The sequence below is a fragment of the Equus caballus genome, chromosome 16 (genome assembly GCF_041296265.1).
Source record: "Equus caballus isolate H_3958 breed thoroughbred chromosome 16, TB-T2T, whole genome shotgun sequence".
Classification (NCBI taxonomy): Eukaryota; Metazoa; Chordata; class Mammalia; order Perissodactyla; family Equidae; genus Equus; species Equus caballus.
This window is the reverse complement of record NC_091699.1, coordinates 56,693,800-56,715,506: the sequence shown is the minus strand read 5'-3', so window position 1 is coordinate 56,715,506 and position 21,707 is coordinate 56,693,800. Positions and strand designations below refer to the sequence as shown.

General features: G+C 40.0%; 1 protein-coding gene and 1 long non-coding RNA gene across 2 annotated transcripts; one reads left to right on the top strand and one right to left on the bottom strand.

Moving 5' to 3' along the window:
- Window positions 1–5,679: 5,679 nt before the first annotated feature.
- LOC111768375 (uncharacterized) lies at window positions 5,680–14,798 on the bottom strand. Its single transcript, XR_011427313.1, has 3 exons — window positions 14,643–14,798; window positions 14,383–14,513; window positions 5,680–5,914 (listed from the first exon to the last, which is right to left on the bottom strand). It is a non-coding gene; the product is annotated as an uncharacterized lncRNA (long non-coding RNA).
- On the top strand, window positions 12,327–19,421 carry EIF1B (eukaryotic translation initiation factor 1B). Its single transcript, XM_023620698.2, has 4 exons — window positions 12,327–15,434; window positions 16,310–16,473; window positions 16,903–17,004; window positions 17,400–19,421. Exons 1-4 carry the CDS (start codon window positions 15,404–15,406, stop codon window positions 17,442–17,444), a joined length of 342 nt encoding a protein of 113 aa, XP_023476466.1. The 5' UTR covers window positions 12,327–15,403; the 3' UTR covers window positions 17,445–19,421.
- The last annotated feature ends 2,286 nt before the right edge of the window (window positions 19,422–21,707 follow it).

The following is a 21,707-nucleotide window of genomic DNA, read 5'->3' as shown; positions in this document are numbered from 1 at the left end:
TACACACTGCACACTCAGTAAATGCAAGCTATTACTATTTTGTCACATGAATATTTATTTATTGTTTGCTTAGATGAGATAACAACCCTGGCAAAAAAGAAACTGAATTTTTGGTGAGGTTGTTTTACTAGCGTTGTAAATACATTAAATACAGAAAATGTTTCCAATAAAGTAAGATGATTAAATTTAAAAGTCTTAAAACTGTAGACCTAATGGCTTAAGAAACTGGCAAAACATGAAGAGCATGATATCAATTAAATAAGACGGTGCCACAGGTTTGCATCTCATGTAGCTCTTCCCAGAGCTTTGTGCAGCCCTGTAACTTACGGGCATGGTTGGACTGAGGTTACGTGGCATGGTGGGCACACTGTGATAGGGGTATATTGCATATAAAAAACCTAACTGGTGGCTCAGTTAAAAGAGTAATAGAATCGATTAAGTAGTTCTTATATTAAGGTGAGCTAAGAAAAGAATTCAGGAAGCTATTATTACAACGAAAATATCAGCATAAAAATTTGAGACTTAGAACGGTCACTGGTCTGTCCTTGAAATAAGAAGCAACAACCTCCTGTGTCATCCCACTTCCAGAAATTGTATGGGATAATATAATATGCAGCCTTAACTCCCACACTGTGGTCCTTGGCCCTTCCCTCATTGGGAGACAAAAGGAGTGGGGGCGAGAGTAGTATCCTAGCAGAATAGAACTAGGTGATGAATTAAAATCAATTTTTTTTTCATCTCACTGAGATAACCACAGAGCTGTGTGCTTTAACACGTCAATGTATTGGGGAAGGGAGGGATCAGTCTCCTCACAATGTGGTAGTGCATCATGAGCAATGAAACGATGCCATGCAGATTTCCAAATGTATATTATCAGTACCCCTTTTCAAAGAGCTTTTTACAAGTTAGCTGACTTATGACTATGATGTCTATCTTTCTCCTGCTCTCAAGGGGTCTCATCTCCTCTTTGTGAGAGATGTAAGCTCTCCATATCCTCTACTTAAGTATCACCAAGTCTCCATTCCCCTTCTGAGTGTCTCAAGGACTGTCCGAACTTACTGACTAAAAGGCAACTCCCAGGAATGGTCTTTGTTGTATTTTGTTGTAAAAGCCTGTCATTTTGATGGGTTAAGGACTCGGGGTATGGAGGGTTCCTCATCCCCTTGGCTAGTGAACACTTCTCTCTGTTCTTGCAAAATGGTGAAATCCTATATTTAAATCCTTATATATTTAATTCTGAATCTTTTACTACAATTATAATAACATACTTATTTATGATTGACTATATGGTCATTTCCGGGTTAATAATATTCTTTTTGATACAATGCTGACTTGATTTGCTAGAATTTTATTTAATATAAAGACTGAATTAAAAAATTGGTCTTTACTTTTTCGTATACTTTCTTTTGTTAATAGTTTTGTTGAGATATAATTCACATACTGCACAATTCATCCATTTAAAGTGTAGAATTCAATGACTTTTAGTATATTTATAGAGTTGTGAAACCATCACCATAATCAATTTTAGAATGTTCTCATCACTCAAAAAAGAAACCATACACTCATTAGAAGTAACCACCCATTTTCCCTCAAAAGCACCACCAACTACTAATCTAATTTCTGTCTCTTCTGTGTAATTCACATAAATGGAATCATATAATAGGGTCTTTGTGACTGGCTTCTTTCACTTAGCATGTTTTCGAAGTTCATCCATGTTGTAGCATGTATCATTCCTTTTATGATTAAATAATATTCCGTTGTATGTATATAACAAAGGTTGTTTATTCACTCATCAGTTAATGGACATTTGGGTGGTTTCCTCTTTTTTACTATTATGAATAATGCTGTTATGAACATTCCTGTACAACTTTTCAGGAGCACATAGGTTTTCCTTTCTCTTGGGTATATACCTTGGAATAGAATAGGTGGGTCATGAGATCAATCTATGTTTAACCTCTCGAGGAGCTGTCAGACTGTTTTCTAAAAGGGTCACAGCATTTTACAGTCCTACAAGTAGTGTATGAAAGTTCCAATTTCTCCATATCCTCATCAACACTTATTATTATCTGTCTTTTTGATTGTAGCCATCCTAGTGGGTATGAAGTGGTATCTTATTGTGGTTTTCATTTGCATTTCCCTGATGGCTAATGATGTTGAGCATCTTTTCATGTGCTTATTGGCCATTTGTACATCTTCTTTGGAGAAATATCTATTCAAATCCTTTCCTATTTTTTAATTGTGTTGTTTTTTATTATTGAGTTGTAAGAGTTCTTTATGTATTCTGGATACAACTCTCTTATCAGATATATGATTTGCAAATATTTTCTCCCATTCTGTGATTTATTGTTTCACTTTCTTGATGGTGTCCTTCTAAGTGAAAAGTTTTTAATTTTGATGAAGTCCAATTTATCTATTTTTTATTCAGTTATTTGTACTTTTGGAATCAAATCTAAGAAATCATTGCCTAATCAAAGATTTATACCTATGTTTTCTTCTAAGAATTTTATAGTTTTAGCTCTTACATTTAGGTCTATGACTCATTTGAGTTAATTTTTGTGTTTGGTGAGAGTTAGAGTTCAATTTCATTCTTTTGCACGTGAATTCCATGCAATTGTCCCAGCACCACTGGTTGAAAGATTATTCTTTGCCTCATTGAATTTTCTTGTCGCCATTGTCAAAAAATCAATTGACCATAAATGTAAGGGGTTATTTCTGGATTCTCAGTTCTACTCCATTGATTTAGATGTCTGTCCTTACACCAGTCCCATATTGTGTTGACTACTGTAGCTTTGTAGTAAGTTTTCAAATGAGGAGTGAGAGTCTTTGCTATTCTTTTTCAAGATTGTTTTAGCTATTCTAGGTCTCTTACATTTCCTTACGAATTTTAGGATCAGCTTTTCAATCTCTGCAAAGAAGCCAGCTGAGATTTTGATGGGTACGGTGTTGAATCAGTAGCTCAATTTGGGGAACATTATCATCTTAGCGATAGTAAGTCTTTTGATCCATGAACATCAGATGTCTTTCCATTTATTTAGTTTAACTTCTTTCAAGAATGTTATGTAGTTTTACGAGTATAAGTTTTTCACTTATTTTGTTAAATTTATTGCTAAGTATTTGATTATTTTTGATGCTATTATAAAGTATTTCTTTTATGTCATCTTTGCTTTTAGAATTATAAAATAAGTTGGGAAGCTTTCCATCTATTTCTATGCTTTGGAAAGTTTTATGTAACATGCAAATTTTGATGTTTGATGAACTTGACCGTAAAACTATTTGGGCCAAGTTTCTTTTTCAGAAAAGGATATTTTTCTACCGTCTATCTTCGTGTAAATAAATTATAGCAATTTATGGAAAATCATCCTTTGCATCCAGATTTTCAAATTTATTCCTATAAGGACAAGAATTGACATAATTTTTAAAAAGTCATCTGTATTTATAGTTATGTCTCTTCCTTATTATCAAGGTTATCTTTATAAGTCTTCTCCCTTTTTCTTGACCACCGTTTTGTCTATTTTAACAGTCTTTTAAAAGGACAAAATTTGGTTTATTACTTATCAGTAAATTATATTGATCACTACTGATTTTTCCCAGCATATTAACTTTTGCTTTTCTCTTTATTGTTTTTTTCACATTTTTGGACTTATTTTGTTGCTCCTTTTCTAACTTTTGAGTTCAAAGTATGGTTCATTTATTTTCCATATTTCCTCATAAGTACAAGCAATGCTATAAATTTTTCCCTAAGACTGCTTTAGCTACATTCCCTAAGTAGATGAATTTTGCTTTCTTTGTTAATTTCTTAATAATTTATAATTTCAGTTTTGATTTCCTATCTAATCCAAAAATTAACTACAAGCACACACTTTCTTAAATTTCCAAGTAAGTTCTTTTGGCTACCTTCTTTTGTTAATAGCTAATTTATTGAATTTTGATCAGAGACTATGTCCTATATAATTTCTACATTTTAAATTTTGTGGAGATTCTCTTCATGAAATAACACATAACATGTCATAGGTGTTTGAAAACAATTGGTATGTTTTACATTGGGTACAGAGTTTTGCATATGTCTATTGGGCCAAATGTGTTAATTGCATTATTAAAAATATCTATTTATTTAATTTTTGTTTACTTTACGTCTGTTTCTGAAACAGATGTGCTGCTGTATCCCAACAGTTGTGTTAACTGTGTGACTGCAAGTTTCTCAATTTCTCCATATTTTTCTTTTCCTTTTTGCTTTATGTGCATTTTGCTAAGGGGTTAGGAATATAAAAGTTCCTGACTCATATTCTTGGCTTAACATAACTTTGATCTATATGAACTATTCTTCTTTGTCCTGTTTAATGTGATTCTTCCGGAATTCATTTTTCCTGATAATAACATTGTTACACCCTACTTTTCAACTGGCAGTTGCTTGCAATAACTTCTTGAATCTCTCATTGTCATTTGACCTTAAATGTGTCATAAATAGCAGCTGGATGAAGTTTTTCAACCACTTTTAATGGAAATCAAAGAGGTTGCCTTTTAATAGAAAAACATAACATTCACACTTTTTGTGATTACTGATAATTATGTACATTTTACTTCTTTATTATGATTTAATGTTTTTAATTTACTATATGATTTCTTGTTGCTCTATTATCCCTTTTCCTGCCTTTTGTCGGATTGAAAAATGCATGAAATTTCTATTCTTCTAGAAATTACCCATAAAACATTTCACTCTTATTACATACCAATATGATTCAGATATAACTACAATTTTTACTGATTTCTTTATATACCTATATTTCTTATATCTCATGTCTTTCTCTTCTTTAGGTTTGTGATTTTTCTGGAGTGTGTCATCAATATCATCTGTGAGAGTACATTTTCTGAGTTCTTGACTGTTTTGAAAATGCCTTTATTTTGCCTTCCTTCTTGCATATTATTTTGCCTAACTATAGAATTTCAGATTCAAAATCTCAGAATCTTAAAGCTATCCCATGATCTTCAAGAACCCAGTGGTGCCAGTGTTTAAGCATGCAGTTTCCTCTGTCAGTTGATTTCCATCTATTTTTTTCCTTCACAAGAGGAAATGTCTGATCCATTGATGGTACATCCTTATTGTCCAGTGCTGGATTTATTCTTCCCCAAAATATATCTTTTCTGACATTTTTAGGGGCTTTTTCATGGTAAAGATGCTGAGTTTGCCATCTTGAGCCAATTACTATTCTCTTCTCTTTAGAGATAGTGTAACCCTTGATTATCATTGTTACTTTTAATGAGCTATCATTCAAGTTCCCACTGTAGGTATGTAGGTTTCTGGCGACATGATTTTACTTTTAGCCTATGCAAATATTCATAATAATGTGTTTTGCTTTAACAGAATTCCACTATTTTCAATGATAAATAAAAGAATTAAATCCTTCCTACCTTATGTTTCAAGCATTTCATTTATATCACGAATTGCTAATATAACAATTAAGCACTCATGATAATAAGTTCTGTGAGGCATTTGGGTATATTTATCCAATTTCTGTCTCTCAGAGGATTTGAGAGCTTTTGAGTAGGAACCATTACAAGATTTGGAATCAGAAGCCCTGGATCCAAGTCTCAGCACTTACCACAAGTTGTGTGAGCCTGAACAAGAGTCTTAATCCCCTTAGCCTCAACTTCCTTCTACATAAAATTAAGATAATAATAACATCTACTTTATTTACCTTTATTAAATGAAACAATATGTATAAAAACAGTCTGGTTTGGACATTTTTAGCCACGATGGCTGTATGTTTAGAAAACACCATCAGAGTCTTAAGGATCAAGAGTTGAAACATACGTCTAGTACAGGGAACAATGCTTGTTTCCGTTTGGGAGCCGTGACACTGCCAGGTCAACCATCACATGTCCTCAGTTCTGATTGGAGCCAAATTTATCTCTTAAACTGAAATATAGAAAAGGCTGTGATTTATATTTGGTAAAAGACAATTCATTTCCAGGACAACAATCTACAGGTCACTTGGCCTTTCCCCTTCACATATAGTTCCCATTAAGCTAAAAATCCGGAATATCAGTCATCATAAACAGGGAAAAGGTAGAGGAGACTCCAAGAAAATACTTCCCCACAGCTATCAAATACTGTGAATAAAATAAAACCTATAGTGGCAAAAGCTATACAGCATTTTACTACTTCAAAAGGGCTTTACATAAATTATTTCATTTGACTTTCCTAGCAAGTAGGTTTGGCAAATATTCTTTTTTTTTTTTTTTTTTTATCATTTAAAGATGAAATTGAGGTTCAGAGAGATGATGTTGCATCCCTGAAGCCATATACCTGGCAGGCGGAGCCAGCCCTTGGGCCTTTGCTTACTAACATTGATCTGCTCTCACGATGGATCTTCATCACCAACTCTCCAAACTAGCTGATATCCTTCTTCTGTAGAGCATCACCCACCCCGCATGCTGCTGCCTGGTTGGGCCCTTGTACCACTGTTGTCTCCACAACGTGAAACGCATGCTTACCAGGAGTCAGTTATGTTTGCTCCCAAATCTGTTTATGCTGGTTTACATGTTAATTACCTAATTCAAACATAATGAAAATGATTAAATGAGTCCAAAAAGAAAGACGGTTGTCCTTTCTGGGATAAATAAATTGACTACTTTGAAAAAATCAGATAAAAGCGAATTGCTCAAGAAAATTATGGTCAAGTAAGGTGCAAATGAGACAAATATTGATTGGGAATAGTCATAAAAATCTAGATGGATTTTGTACTGATTGCTTGAAAAATCTAAGTTCTTATTTTACTTTAAATAAACAAAAATAAGACACTGAAACCAATGATTACAGGTAGAATTTATGACACCAGAGAACTCCAATTAGTAAGCCAATGATAAAAAAAAAAGGCCTTAGCCCAACATCAAAAGATTATCAAATTACATATTTTAATAAAATATAAAACATAATTGCCTATCAGTGTCAGGAATCTTTGTATAAACTGACTTTCTGGGCTAGTTACCCTACTAACAGCCCAATAACACCTCATAAAAGGGTATCTACTGTACTAGAGGATCCAGATTCCTCCGCACAAATCATAAGCTCCCCAGAATCCGTGGGTCTTGGTTGGTGGAGAGAGAATCGTCTCCAAGAATTTGCTTTGCCACAACTTAAATCAAAATAGAATGTAAAACACTGTTGCTGTTTGGTATTGTTGGTATTGGAGACTCCAGCACAGAAAGGTCTCTAGTCTGAGATGGGCAGTGGGATGAGGGAGGCAGTTAAATCCCTCTGCAGGGTAAACTACCAGAAAATTTTAATCTTCCCCTAGTGAACGGTTCTGTTGTTCAAAAAACAGGGCCAGGAGGAGGGTCCAGCCACATGGCAGCAGGAGAGGCCTCAGGAGAAAGAGGCAATGATGCCGAACAGTGAACTTGAAGGTGATCCCCAGTTTGTGTAATGCTGTAGCCTCTTCTGTTATCGCCAGTTTTTCCATGAAAGTGCTACACACTATAACCCTGTGTTAGTAATGTTTTGGGGAGTAAGGGAGGAGGAAGGATGGTTATCTTTGGGCCAAAGAATCCAACCAGAGTAAGAATTTAAGGTAGGAGACGACCAGGAGAACATCGGCCTCTTGGGAACCCTTGGAAATCGTAGGTAGGGCACAGAACAGCCCAGAGTTACATGAGATGAGATTTGAATCAGTTTATTAAAAAAAGGAAAGAAGGAAAAGGTAATCCCAGAAGACACAGTACTTGGATACATCTATGGGTTTATGAAAATTATGAAGAACAGACTTTCCCTGTTTGGCAAAAGGCAAACTGGGACAGAGCCTACAAAAACATGTTTATTGTGTCTACCTTGGAATTAAAGCAAAGTTTCCAAATTTCGTTCTGCAAAGCCTTAACTGTGCTCAAGTGTTTATTTGTAAAAATATAATGGTAAAAGGAAGAGTTTAGAAGTCTGTGGACATGTGACTTTAAAGAGAATATCCCCTTCAGTTAGTTATTTTTTTATTCCAGAGCTTAGAAAATTGAGTTTCATAATTATTACTCAGTATAAATCTGTGATAAGTTAATATTGAAATTCCACTGAAGAAAAACATGCAAAATGCCTGTGTATTTAGGTTCCTTTGATTATGTGCTTTGATTTTTCATAACTTTATTTAAACATTTTCTCCCTTCCTTTCTTCTCTGCCTCATTCCAGAATGTTTGTAAGTATACTTACAAAGACAGGGAGAAGGGAAAACTGGAAATACTTATAAACAGGTTTATACGATTAAAAAGAAAACAGCCTCCCTGGAGTAACACAACTATTCTTACTTCTAAACCCAGTTAGGCATTTCTCTGAGGATTCTTATAAATAGACATTGTGATATAAAAACCACATCCTTAACAACATTCTACAAGATAGACAACGATGGGTCATTTGTGCTGTTTCCTTCCCTGTCTCTCAGCACGTGCTGATAACATCACCCTGCAACACAATTCAGCAAGACCAGTTCTCAAGAGGGTGAGAGGCGGCAGGAGCTAACTGAAATAAAATACGCACTCTCAGTTTCTCTGCTGACCTGACTGGACCCAGGGCTGGACTCTGGAATATCTAGAGCAAGACCCTCTATACCATTTCAATCAAACTATGGACAAATATTGGACAGCAACGAACACATTGCTGGGAAAATGAACACTGTGGGTACAAATGCCCAACTTTAAAGTGGATAGTGACTTAATCCAGGAAGGCCCCTGCTGCCAGGGATTGGTCTTTTAGTTGCTGGTTCATGCAGTGGCCTGAGATATCCAAAAGAAGGAGCCAGGCGTTGAGGAGGTTGGGCAGTAGCTATTTGCCAACCAGCATGAACATATTTTAGCAATTTAACAACTTGTATGGATACAGTGATGTACACCAGCTGGATGTCAACCCTTTAACATTTACAACCAAATTACAAAAAGCCAAAGAATGTTTATTTAAGACTTTTTAAACTTGAGTTTCAGGAACTCTACTTCCAGTTTCATGGTGAGACTCCAAGTGCGTTGTTTACAAGGCTTCAATAAACAACGCTACATTTGATCAACTCTTCTCTTTAAAAATCTGTAGAACACTGTCATCATTGTTTATTGCAAAGATGTGATGAGCCCAAGACAGTTAGTGGGCATCTGCCCTGCCACATGGCCTCCAAAGTTCGAGGAGACACAAAGTACTGCCAGTTTGTTTCTAGTGTGTCCTCCTACAACCCTCATTGAGCTGGCTCAACTCTCCTGGGTCATGGTTAGGATAGAAAGTATAATCCAAGCCATAGACAACTCCAACACCGGCCACTAGGAAAGTGCATGCCCAGCTTCTCAGAGTCCTGGGGTTTCCATTCGGGCAGCAGTGCTCTCAGACTAGGGGTAGGTTCAGCTCCATTTAATTGAAAACCCAAAACAGCACAGTTTAAACATGTGAGGTTTCTACTGTCACATAACAAGTCCAGAGACAAGCACTCCATGGCCCCAGGCTCCCTCTATCATTCTGCCTCATCAGCTACAGCATATCTGTATGACAAGGTCACCTCATCGTCCAGGATGGCTGTTGGACTTCCAGCATCATGCCTGCATTCCAGGCAACAGCGAGGAAGGAGAAAGAAGAGCAAAATGGGCACTTTTCCAAACTGAGTCAGCTTCCTTTAAGTGATCTTTTGGAAAACCCATTCAATACTTCCACCTACGTCTCATTGGCCACATCTAGCAAGGAAAGTTGTGAAACGTAGTATACAGTCTTTTAGCTGGGCATATTGCAAACTAGAATAAAACTGGGATGCTGTTTTACTAAGAAAGAAGGGGAGAATAGATATCAGGTAGCAACTAGCAATCTCTGCCACAAATTCCAGTGAACAGAACAGCAAAGCAATGAGAATGGCAACTACATGATTTACTATGTGCGCCACACTAACCCAAGTCAGAAGATGAACCAAAAACTCTGCAGCACCAGACGTTCTCTCAAGCCAAAAGTTTTAACTTTGGAATACAATTTAATTTTTTAATACAAAACACAAATTCTTTCCTTCAAGACTTCACCATTGACTTGGCACTAACTCTTCTCAAAATGTAGGTGGAACAGTCTAGGTCACATTTGGCTCCACCTCGTTTGAATATTTTCTTAATTAGTTGGGTGGTGTTTTTCATCATAATTCCACAACATAAGGAGGGAGTCCCACTGCCTGGGCAATCAGAAGCGAAGTATCTACAGATCAGCCTTGAATGATCTTTTCCTAAAGATAAGCTGTAAATGTAGACTTTTTTCTTAAGTGAAGACAGAAATGGGAATTTTCTTATGAAATGTGACAGCTAATTACCTTTTTAAAAACAATGGGTGGGCCTCTATTTGACCAAGACCTAAACTCTACTCGGGTCAGTGTCCATTGTGTCCTGGCTTTCCTCACTTTTGTTGTCACATGGATGCAATTCTTTCCACAGAACACCCTGCCTGCCCTGTCTCCCTGTTCTTTCTCCCTTTGCTTTTTTTTCTTTTCCTTTCCTTCCTTCCTTCCTTTCATGTATCTATCTGTCTATCTTTACCAAAGGTCACTAATTTTCCTTCTACTGACCTTGATACCCTTTCCTCTTCTTACAGATTCCTTTTGTGAAATCCCCCTCTGATCAATACTTCCCTCTCAACATCTATTTTTAATATCCAACTATAGATTCTTTTTCAAAGTCCGCCTTACATTTTCAAATCCATCTCATTTCTTCCTCCCACCCCTTGACTCTTAGGAAGCTCTGAGCTCAAGAAAATGCATGCAAGCATCTATAATGCCTTTTCTAAATCTATAGCAAGAGGCTAAGAACCAAATGCCACCAGCAGTTAGTCACGCAAGTGGTATTCCAGGCAACTGATAACAGCAATGGCAGTGGACACAGCCTCCACGTTAAAGAGATAATAGGAAATAGCAGGTATTGTGACAAATTCAAGAACCCATCCCTCTTCCAAAGTAGAGCAAATGCTACCAGCTTTTCTGACTTTTTTAAAGATAAGCTAGAAACTCACATTTTTTTTCTTAGGAGAATAAATAAATCTAAATTTTCATATGAAATATGACAGCAAATTCACCTTTTTAAAAATAGTGGGTGGGCCTATATTTGCAACCTTTGACCTACAGCACATATTGAATGACTCCTAATTGATTCAACATACGTATCTTGTCACAACACCTGGAAGAATGCTAAGCACATTGTAGTCCTGCTTCTCTGGTTGAAAACATACAAATATACAGAAAAGAATTTGTTACAGGGAATCAACGCATACAAATATACAGAAAAGAATTTGTTACAGGGAATTGGCTTATGCAATTATGAGGGCTGGTTAAGCAGCTTCTGTAAAGCGGTATCTCTGATGCAGAGTCCACGGGGAAGGATGTCCGTAAGGGAAAGTCAGGATGAGAAGATCCAAGCAAGCAGGAACCCTATGAGCATGAAATGGAAACCTGTGAGGATGGACTGAAACCTATGTCCTTTCTTGTTGTTTCTGAACTTGGTGCAAGAGTATCCTGCAGAAGCTGCGGTTCTTTTTCATGGAGCTAAAAACACAGACCTGGCTCATGAGTAAGAAAAACAGAAGGAGAATCAGGGAAGGCAGAGTAGTTGCAAGCCCAGATGTTACTTTATTCCATTGAGGTGAGTCAGCTACAAAAGTGCTTCTTTCTTTCTACCTCCCAAATCTCACAAGAATAGCCCTTTGGTTCCACCCAGTATGGAGTTAGGTGTATCAGTTTGGGTCCTTGGAGAAACAGACATCAAGAGAGGATTAGATGTGCAAGAGATTCATTGGGGGTAACACCTGTGAAGGAAAGCGGATGAAGCCAGAAGAGGTTACCCTGTGAAGGAGGGAGGAAAGAAGAACTGACTAAAAAGAGTCTTAGACTTTAGCACAGCTCTAAGAAAGTTCAGCCAGGCCAACGGAGTCTTGAGGAAAGCCCCCCACTGAAGGAGTCCCACGTCTCTCAAGAACGGGCCTGCATTAGGATCCTTGTTAGGCTCAGTCATCTGCTGAGAGCAGCCGGTTGGAAGCGCAGGCTCAGCAGGATGCAATGCTGAATTCAGAGTACAGCAGCTGGGGCCATTGGTCAATTATGCCTACTGAAGCAGGAAATCTGAGACGTATTATCATATGCCCCCCCTCAGTGGGCAACCTTTGGACAGAGGAGGACCCAGGGTTCTAACCAGAGAACATGTCTTCATGACTAGCAGATATGAGAAACAGCTGCATAAAACTCAGCATTGTCTCCAGGGTAGGCAAACTGCTAGGGATGCTGCCCACTACATCACAGTGTCCCCTTTATGAGGACCCAGGAAAAACATCTCCTGTGGCTCAGGGCCAGGCAAAGTCATTCCTCCTGCGCAACTGGTATGTTTTCACCCTATAGACGTGTGGATTTTCTAGCTAATTTTCTCTTTGCCTTAACCATTAGGAAGTTAAGAACCAGATTTGGGTCTACCTCTAGCTTTGGGAGCTTTTAATTTTCAATTATTCTACTTGAAATTTACCTTCCCTGATTCCTTTAGTCAATACTACTGTTCTCTGCAAGTGAGCTAAACTCCTTTCTGAAATAAGGCAGGAAATAATCACCTTAAGCTAGGTTGGTACCATTTAGAACTAAAAATACCAGGTTTTAAATGCTTTAGGTTATTTGTCTTATGATAACTTTAGATATAGGTCAAATTCTTTCACTCCAAACCAGCGCTATCTAATGGAAATAGTTTGTGAGTCACATGTAATTTTAAATTTTTTTTAGTAGCCACATGTAAAAAAGTAAAAAGAAACTGAGACAATTTAAGTCTTTGAAAGGCCAGTGCATACTTTATACTTCTGCATGTCTCAATTTGGACCAGCTACATTGCAAGTGCTCAATGGCCACATGTGGCTAGTGGTTCCTATGTTGGACAGTGTAGGTCTAAACCCAAAGGCTATGAACGACCAAAAAGTCAGAAGACTTTTAAAGATCATAATCACAATTGGATCTAACATATTTGGCTTTGATCGAAGACTTCTGAGCCCCTGGGGGTTTCTGATGCAAACATTAGGTCTAAGAAAGGATCACTTCTCCTGACGGGTAATGACCGTGAAAACCCCAAGATTTTTGGATTTTTTTTTTTTTTAACTTCTCTATGCTTATTTTTTTCTTCACTGAACCACCCTTGGTTCCTTCTGAGAAACAATGTAATATAAAATGGTTATGGACATCTAGTAAGAAAGAAAGAAAACAGAAATAGAGATGTGTTGTGTTTATTCTGTACTTCATCTGGAATAGTATCAAAAATTACTTTAAAGCATGCTTATAAAGGTATAAGACCAAAAAAGGGGAATCATTGTAGCTGTAATCAACAAATGAACAACAAAAAGATTTTTGACTCTCCCTGTTTATGAACCAGCTCTAAAACTTTACACCTTCGTTTGGATAAGAAAAGTGTTACTCATTTAAATCAGGACTAGAAGACCAAAAATCTAGTTAGATTCCTGAGAGTTAAGAATTTGATTTTTTTAGGCAAATTATTGAAACTACGAAAGCTTCCATTTTTACATGTTAAACAGAGTAATAACTACATCATAGAATGGTTATGAAGATTAATAATATTGTCTGTAAACCTTACATCAGGCAAGAAGCTCTCAATGAATGGTACCTATCATCATCATTAATCACAAAAGATGATTAAATCCAGGTATTCTTAACCTGGGATCTGCAGATCCTTGGTCCATGGATAAAACTGCAGGATGGGGGGAATCCCTAAAACTGGATGGGGAAAACAGATTACAGCTAAATTTCCACTAACCTCTAAGCAAAATTTAGCATCTCCTCCAGCATGAATGCTGGCAATATCACAGTAGTCTTAGGATCTGTCACTGTGCACCATTAGAAGCCACGGATATTTTCATATTACATTTCTGATGTTACAGACAACTCAAAATATCATGTATCGCCTTTCTGAAATTATGGTAATTAGTAGATCTGCTGCTAGATCTTGTTAATTAATGTATTAGTAAAGAAGCAATACTGTGTTAGCAATATACTGTTTCTAATTTCAATATGATTGGTTTCTTTCGTAATCTTACGTTTTAGTTTATTTACTTAAAGTATTCTGAGAAGGTCCATAGGCTTCACAAGACTGCCTTGACACTGAAAAAAAGGTTAAGAATCCCTAAATTTTAGTCTATCTCTTTGCTTCCAGAAAGCCAACCAAGTTTGACAATTAAGCAACTGCCTGGGTGAGCCCATTCCCAAAGTCTCAGGTTTGTTTTTCTGTGTGTGTAGCTTGAGAGAAAGATTACAGTTGTGATACCTGACTATCAATTAACCTACTTGCTGAGCTCATCTTCCACGTATAACTGACGCCCATCCTGTTCAAAGTTCTGTGTTCAGGTTGACAGGCTGGTTTTCTGGTATTACCTGGCCCTACTGGATGCCAGGCCCCTGGGGAAGCTGGGCAGTGGTTCTGAAGCATGGTCCTAGATGAGCGGCATCTGCATCTCCTGGCAGCTTGTTAGATTTGCAAATTCTGGGGTCAGAGCCCAGACCTCCTGAAAAGGAAACTCCGGGGTCTGTCAATCTGTGTTTTATGAAGTCCTCCGGGAGATGCACGCTGGAGCTTGAGAACCACCGCGCTTGGGAATCGGAGGGGGGCCCCACCCTGGGCCGGAGGCGCCCACCTCTAGCGTTCGTGGTGACTAACACGGCTCCTGCAGCGGACGAGGGTTAGGGAGGAGTGAAATGATGCAGGAAGTGCTGAGGCGCGGCTGACGAGTCGAAAGCCGAGGCTAAGGGGCTTGTTTTGCTCCTGCACCCCGATTTGACTTACATTACCCCGAGCCTGGAGGGTGACTAATGGAGATTATCCCCCCAGCACCGACTCCTCGGTGCCGCCACTGTACGGCGAGAGAAGAGAAGTCAAGGAACAGCGAGTGAGGACACCGAGCCAGCAGCTCCAGACCCGCGAGCTCTGACCGGATAAATCCCAGCCTCCTGGACCCTTCCCGGCCCTGGGGCCGGCGCTGAAGGGCGCACTGCCTGCTGGGATTTGCGGTCGCGGAAGCCTGCCGGGCCCCGGCTTTCCAGGCTCCGTCGCCTCGGGCAAAACTACAAGTCCCAGGTTGCCTGGCGCGGGAGGGTCACGTGGGAGGGGCGGCGGGCGCGGCTAAATAGCCTCCGTCGGCCATTTTGTGGGAGAAGCTGCAGCGCCGCCTCTTCTCTCGCGTTCTCGCGTCCGTCGCCGCCGCCTCTTCCTCCGCCTCCTCCTTCGCCTCTTCCTGCCTCCTCCCGGCTTCCGCCGCCGCCGCTCCAGCGCATCCCAGCCCCCGGGTGCACCGTTTCCTTATTTATTTCCGTTTTCTCGCCGCTACAGCCTCCTGACTCTGATCCGGGCGGGCCCCGCAGGAATTTTACCCCCTCTCCGGCCTCACACTAGTATCGCATGTCCACTATCCAGAACCTCCAATCTTTCGGTAAGACCGGATCGCCGCCGCCCCTCCCTTCCCCCGCGCGCCTCCCGGCCGGCTGGCCACCCGCCGCGACCACCGCCCCCGAGGGCCCCCTTCTGCCCTCCCCGCACCCCGAGTGGGGCTTTGTCTCGGCGCCCGGAAAATGGCGACTGGCCCCCCGGCGACCCTCTCCCCGAGGACGGCCGCAGACCCCGCCGCCCTGCCCGGACCTTGACCCGGCCCCTGCCTCGCTTCTGCCCTTTGACACCTCTGCTCCGCGGCTCCCGGACCTGCCCCACTGCTCGGAGGGCGCCGCCGGGCCGGGGGGCTCGGGGCTCGGCGTCCATTAGAGGCGGATCTGTTTTGGAGCAGCTCGTGGGGGCATTTAGTAAAAGAAGCGGGTCCAGGCCTCCGATCTGTCACAGGGCAGGCGTCCAGTCTTCTCTTCTGGCGTAGTAATTCATGAAATTACGCCTCTTGATAGATGGGGGTAGATATTACTTTACTTTTTGCAAAGCACAATTACGGTTCAATGATTGGGGTGGGCATGTTTGAATGTTTTCTGTTGTCAGAATGTAATCGAGATGACGCACGTTTTTACAGTGGCTATAAAATTAAGGTTCTAAAATGTTTCATTAGAAAACTGTGTTCGACGATAACAGTATCTACCTGTCACCACGTTTGTCTGTTCAAATATCAATGGACATCCCTGTTTAAATTTCTCTTGTGAGAGTACCTTGGAGGTTTTATGAATACCCCACCCCCATCCCCACCCGCAGAAAAAGCATAGGCACTAGAACCTTCTTAGCTGACTGTCTAGATTGTATCTTACTTTGTATCTGCAAATTATTTACTAAAAGATGTTTTTCTGCTTTGAAATTTTTTGTATCCCTTTGCAGACCCCTTTGCTGATGCAACTAAGGGTGACGACTTACTCCCGGCAGGGACTGAGGATTACATTCATATAAGAATCCAGCAACGGAACGGCAGAAAGACGCTGACTACTGTTCAGGGCATTGCAGATGATTATGACAAAAAGAAACTTGTGAAAGCTTTCAAAAAGGTAAAGGTGTTAGGAAGAAGAGATTAAAATATAGTTACTGATGCACGCCTCGGAATAGGATTGTGGCTTACACCTTTACTTGACTTTATCAGTGTGGGTGACACCGATTGGACCCAAGAAAGCTGCATTCATTCTCTTAACACCCAGATATTTATGTCTGGTCTCTCATCTTAGAATAGGGTTTACTTTCCTTTCAAGCAAAGTAAAAGTGAAATATTTAGTATTTGATGTTCCAGGTAAAATCGTTTCCTTTATAGGACCTGCTGATTCATGTTTAAGTTAATCTGGGAGTGTTGGGCATCACAAGAGCCAAAACCTGTTTCTTAAATGTAATCAAGCCTACTGAAATCGTTAATTTTAGTCTTAGGGTGAAAGTAAAGCCTCACTGTATTTAACTCAGCTATGTTGAACATTTATATACTTCTCCAGAAATTTGCCTGTAATGGTACTGTGATTGAACATCCCGAATACGGAGAGGTTATTCAGCTTCAAGGTGACCAAAGGAAAAACATTTGCCAGTTTCTCTTGGAGGTGAGTGATTGGGTGCTTTATGTATAACCTTGAGATTGCTCCTAAAATTGTATTTGAGGGCACCGTGAATTATTTCCTGCTTAGTAAAAAATCATCTGAATGAAGTATTTTAGTTAGTGAAATACAGAGTTGGTACTTATTAACTAGGCAGTAGGACCTTTATCAGGTTTTTACCATTAGAATGACCTGATCATTCCTGTATCTACACAGTGTTTTCTGATAGGACATGGTATTCAAATATGTGAATTGTTTGTTATTAACAGTTAATGCTACAAATAATAGTGTTGCAACAAGTTATTAACAAGGACTCTTTTTAGTGACTACTCCGTGTTTTCTTAGGCATGACTTTATATATTCCTTAGAGTGATTTTGCTAAATAAAATTTTATTTTGCAGGTTGGCATTGTCAAGGAGGAACAGCTTAAGGTTCATGGATTCTAAAATGAACCTAAATACGTGGAGAATTTCTTGAATAATTTTGTTCTCTAAACCCAGTCTGGCTGCCTTGTGAGATGATTCTCTGCAGTAAATGGACTTTTCATTTATTTAATCATTCAAACTTCCATTCACATCTGCATGATTCCAGAAAACATGGGGTATGTAGGCTAGTAACACATAAGAAAATTGCGGTAAGATGGTAACACAGCCCCGTATTCATCTTAACATGTTTCCAATGGAAAATATTTTGTTTTGAGTGTTTATTTGTTACTGTTCAGTTTATTACTTTTCACTTGATTAAATGTTTTTTGTTGTATTAAACCATGTATGTTGCAGCTTAACAATAAAAAAAAATACAAATCCTTTTGTGAGCAGTTAGGTTCCCAGATCTAAGCAAGTAAGATACACATATGTTTTGTCTTTCATAATTGGAGTTCTCATTCAGCAAGTATTCTTTCTAATTAGCTTCAGCTGCTGTTAAACCCAAAGCTCAAGGAGAACTTTCTTACCTGTAGTTTGTGTTCTTCATTTACTGACTTAAAAATAAGCATACAAACAGGAGTGTAAACTCAAGCAGAGCCAAGAATTTGTCAGAATGTATGTTAAATTTTTTAAAAGAATGGCATATAGTTTGACCCTGAGTGTTAGCACATAGAATTCTTTTATATATTTTTATTGGTTATGTTACTGGGCTGCCAACTTAAGTCTGTCCTTAAGTGCCAGATAATACTGTAGGCTTCTGACGTAAAATTTAGTTACAGACACTGCCCTGCAAGTGTGCATGAGTAGGTGGTATCGCTGTCTTACAGAAAGAACATTGGGGTTCAGGTTAACTTCACTAGAATGCCAGGAAGTGACAGAGTTAGGATGCCAGCCCAGGGCTTCCAGCCAGAAAAGCCATGTTCTTTCGCTACATCATGGTTTGGTGTGTGTGTGCCACTAAAGGAAGTGAGAGCCACAAGTGATAATGCATGGGGGTTGGGAGTGGTATGAGAAATAGTATGATTTACAGTTCTTAATTATGAGAATTCTGCAGTTTATTTTGAGTTCCAGACTTCTACTTTTTACTGAGTAGTAATTATTTGCTCAGTTATACCAGCCATGTCATTAAAACTATTTAGCCAAGACAAATGCACCTGCAAGTGCACACTTTTTAGGTTAATGCAGTAGGATAATGATGGTGTGAGACACCTCTCTCACTTGGGTCATTACATTCTGTACCAGCTGAACCCTTGCCCCTATCTTGATAGTGCTTTTGGAACAACAAAATCAGCCCCTGCAGAGTTTACCTCTGAAAGACACCTAAGTAACAGGTTTTGTTTTCTCATCCCGTCCTACCTCCCAGAAAGAATGAGACTATTAAGAAGTGAGTACACCAGAATATAGTGCCAATGTTGTTAAGGTCATTTCTGAAAAACATCAATATAATTGACCAAGAAGATGCAGAGGTTTGGGAGAGTTTTCCAACTTCCTGGGAAACCCTTACTTTTCTTCCTGTAACATTTTGTCATGATTCCACCTCTAGTTGAAAGGTGCCATGGCAGTAGTTTATGAAAATGCTAAAGCAGAAGCTGACTTGAACGTATGCATTCAAGTGTTGCCTTGTCATTTACTGAGAGCCAAGCTAATGCCCAGAAAAGAATTGTCTATTAAGAGAGACTGACTGAACAAAGAAGGTAGACAAGGGAAGCTTCGTAGATGGGAAGACAAAGCCCCTCATCTTGGCACCCACAGATAAGCTCTCAGTCATTGCATCATGTGTCAGGCCACTCCCAGTGGATGGGATCAAAAGCCTTGAGCAAGACTTCTTGCTGGATTTTGTGAGGAGCAACTTAAGTCTGTGAGCCCTAGACACCTGATTGGACTTGTCACCTGTAGGGGCAGGTTCCATCCTTTAATAAGAACAGATCATGTACCCTTTCCTTCCTTCTTGTCTTTGAGCAATGCAATGGAAATAAAGGACATAATTAAGAATCTCTACAGATTTCTGCAGTTTTACTGAGACTAGCCAAAGGATAAAGTTGGAATATCACCCTCGTGGGAAAGCTGTCTGGGAACTTCAGAGGTACCTGAGAGCATTGGAGCAGGGCTGACTGCTCAGCTCTTGTCTGCTTCAGGGGCAAAAAGGGACTAGGTGGCATTGTGTAACTGAGGCGGGAAAACAGACTGTCTTTAAAATGCAACAAAAGTAACTAGCCAAACTCTCCCATGTGGGAAGATTTTGATTTATAGGTTCATTAGTGGTTTGTACTTGCAGGGTGCAAAATGAAGAATGTTAAGTAGAGGACAAATAGATTTGGCCCTGAACCTCTTGACTTGCCAGAGGTCCTGGTGAAGCCATTAGGAAATTGACCTTTGGTAGAGGCACGGTTTGGAGTAAAGTGCTGCTAGTAATGATGTCCTCTGCCCTTCAATCTTGGCTGCCCTGAGGCACAGGAAAGCCTGGGGAAGCAGTCTGCTCTACCTGCTTAGGAACTTGAGTAATAGTGGCTGCCCTCTGAACCATCGGAGAAGGGCGGCAGTTCTCATCATATGGAAGAACACTTCTAGTCCCAGTTGGGATGGCAGTTAACCAAAATAGCTTGAGAAATACAGAATGGTAACAGACTTGTGTGTGCCACCTGTCACCAGCTGGGCTGCAGCTAAAGAAGTGGATAATTACAGCACAGGAAAAATCAGCCTCATTAGATTGCCCGCACAGACCGGTTCCATTGGGCCTATGAGGATTCCCTGTACCAAGCCAGGATTCCTTGTGGGAAGGAAACCAGGAAGGCCTGGCCCTGCTGTAACAAACCAAGGGAATCCTCATTTGCAGTGGACTGCAACCAGCTACCCTCGCTTGACAGGCAGATGACAGCCAGGCAACACTGCTCGTCTAGGATCAAGGGGCCAAGTGAAACAGGTAGAATTTAGCAGGAGCAAAGCCGTGTAAGGGACCTTCAATACTGACTGCTTCTTTCCTGTGGCTATGCAGGCCTTTAACTCCCTTTTAATCTGGATAACAGAAGCTTGGATAAAGAAAAGTCATAAATAGGAGGAATGGCTGTATTTCTTCACTCCTGGAAAAGCATTCAGAGTAGAATTAGTGTCTGTACAGGAGGGAATGCCAAACTGTCGGCTGTTCCTAATCCAAGCATTGTGCTAAATGACAGACCTGTAGGGATTCTCTGACCTACAGAGAGAACTGAAATGACAAATTAAACTCAGTATTGGCTGTGAGGGTGCCAGTGTGGGTCAGGTGGCTCACCAATTAGTTCATCAGTCTGATTTGAACCCAGCAGGAGCAGCAATAGATCTGTCATGGTGAACTGAGGGCACTGTCTGAATCGTGGTGGTGCCTTCATCTCAAACTAGTGAACAACCTACGGACTTGTTTTCATGCAAAAAGCAATTAGAGAGATGCGCCATGCATTCAATGCACAAGAGAGGACTAAAGTTCAAAGCCAGAATCCCCTACTGGGCATCTAAGTGATCTGACCCCCAAGCTGGGTTTCAGCTGCAGCCATCTGCTCTAGCATGGGGGTTATGAAGGGCCTCTGGGCCTACAGAATGGTCTTAGAAGGAGGCTAGCTGTAACCCTTGGGTTTGTCTCTGTGTTCTCCACTGATTCTTATCAGGACCCCAGACCCCACCTCCTGAGTCCATTGGGCAAGGAACAACGCACAGACTGGAAAGTGGAGATGGAATCAGAAAGTACTTCAATCCATGTCAACTGTGACAAATTCTGTGGGGAAGACGTCAAGATTTGGGCAGAGATAATCCCTTAAAGTAGAAAAAAGGCCCATCCACTCTGGTCACAAACGTCCACTCGGGGTGCTTCATTGCCATTGACTTGTTAATAACTCAGGAAACATTACCCCGATATTCAGATGAGACTATGGAGCCCACTAACAACCTACTTGGTAGACCAAGACTGTTGAACTGAAACATCATACGGCATCCAAGGAGTGATGAACTGTTAAATAAGCATTTGAAGGGGTGGGGGGAAGGATGATTAGGATGAGTATGTAGTCCTTTCACACCCCCTTGTGGCCACTTAAAAAACTTGATAGCTCCTGGCAGTTCACTTTAAATTACAGGAGGTTTCAGTTGTTGCAGGCATCATTAAAGCACCAGCTGACAGATTTAATTTTGTCATCCCTCAAATGTTAGGCAGAAATTGACGCAGCCAATCCTTTAGCATTGCAATCTGTAAAAACCTATTGCAATTTGCTTTTACCTGGGAGAGACAAGAAAATGCTTTCATGGTCTGGCCCTGGGGATGTA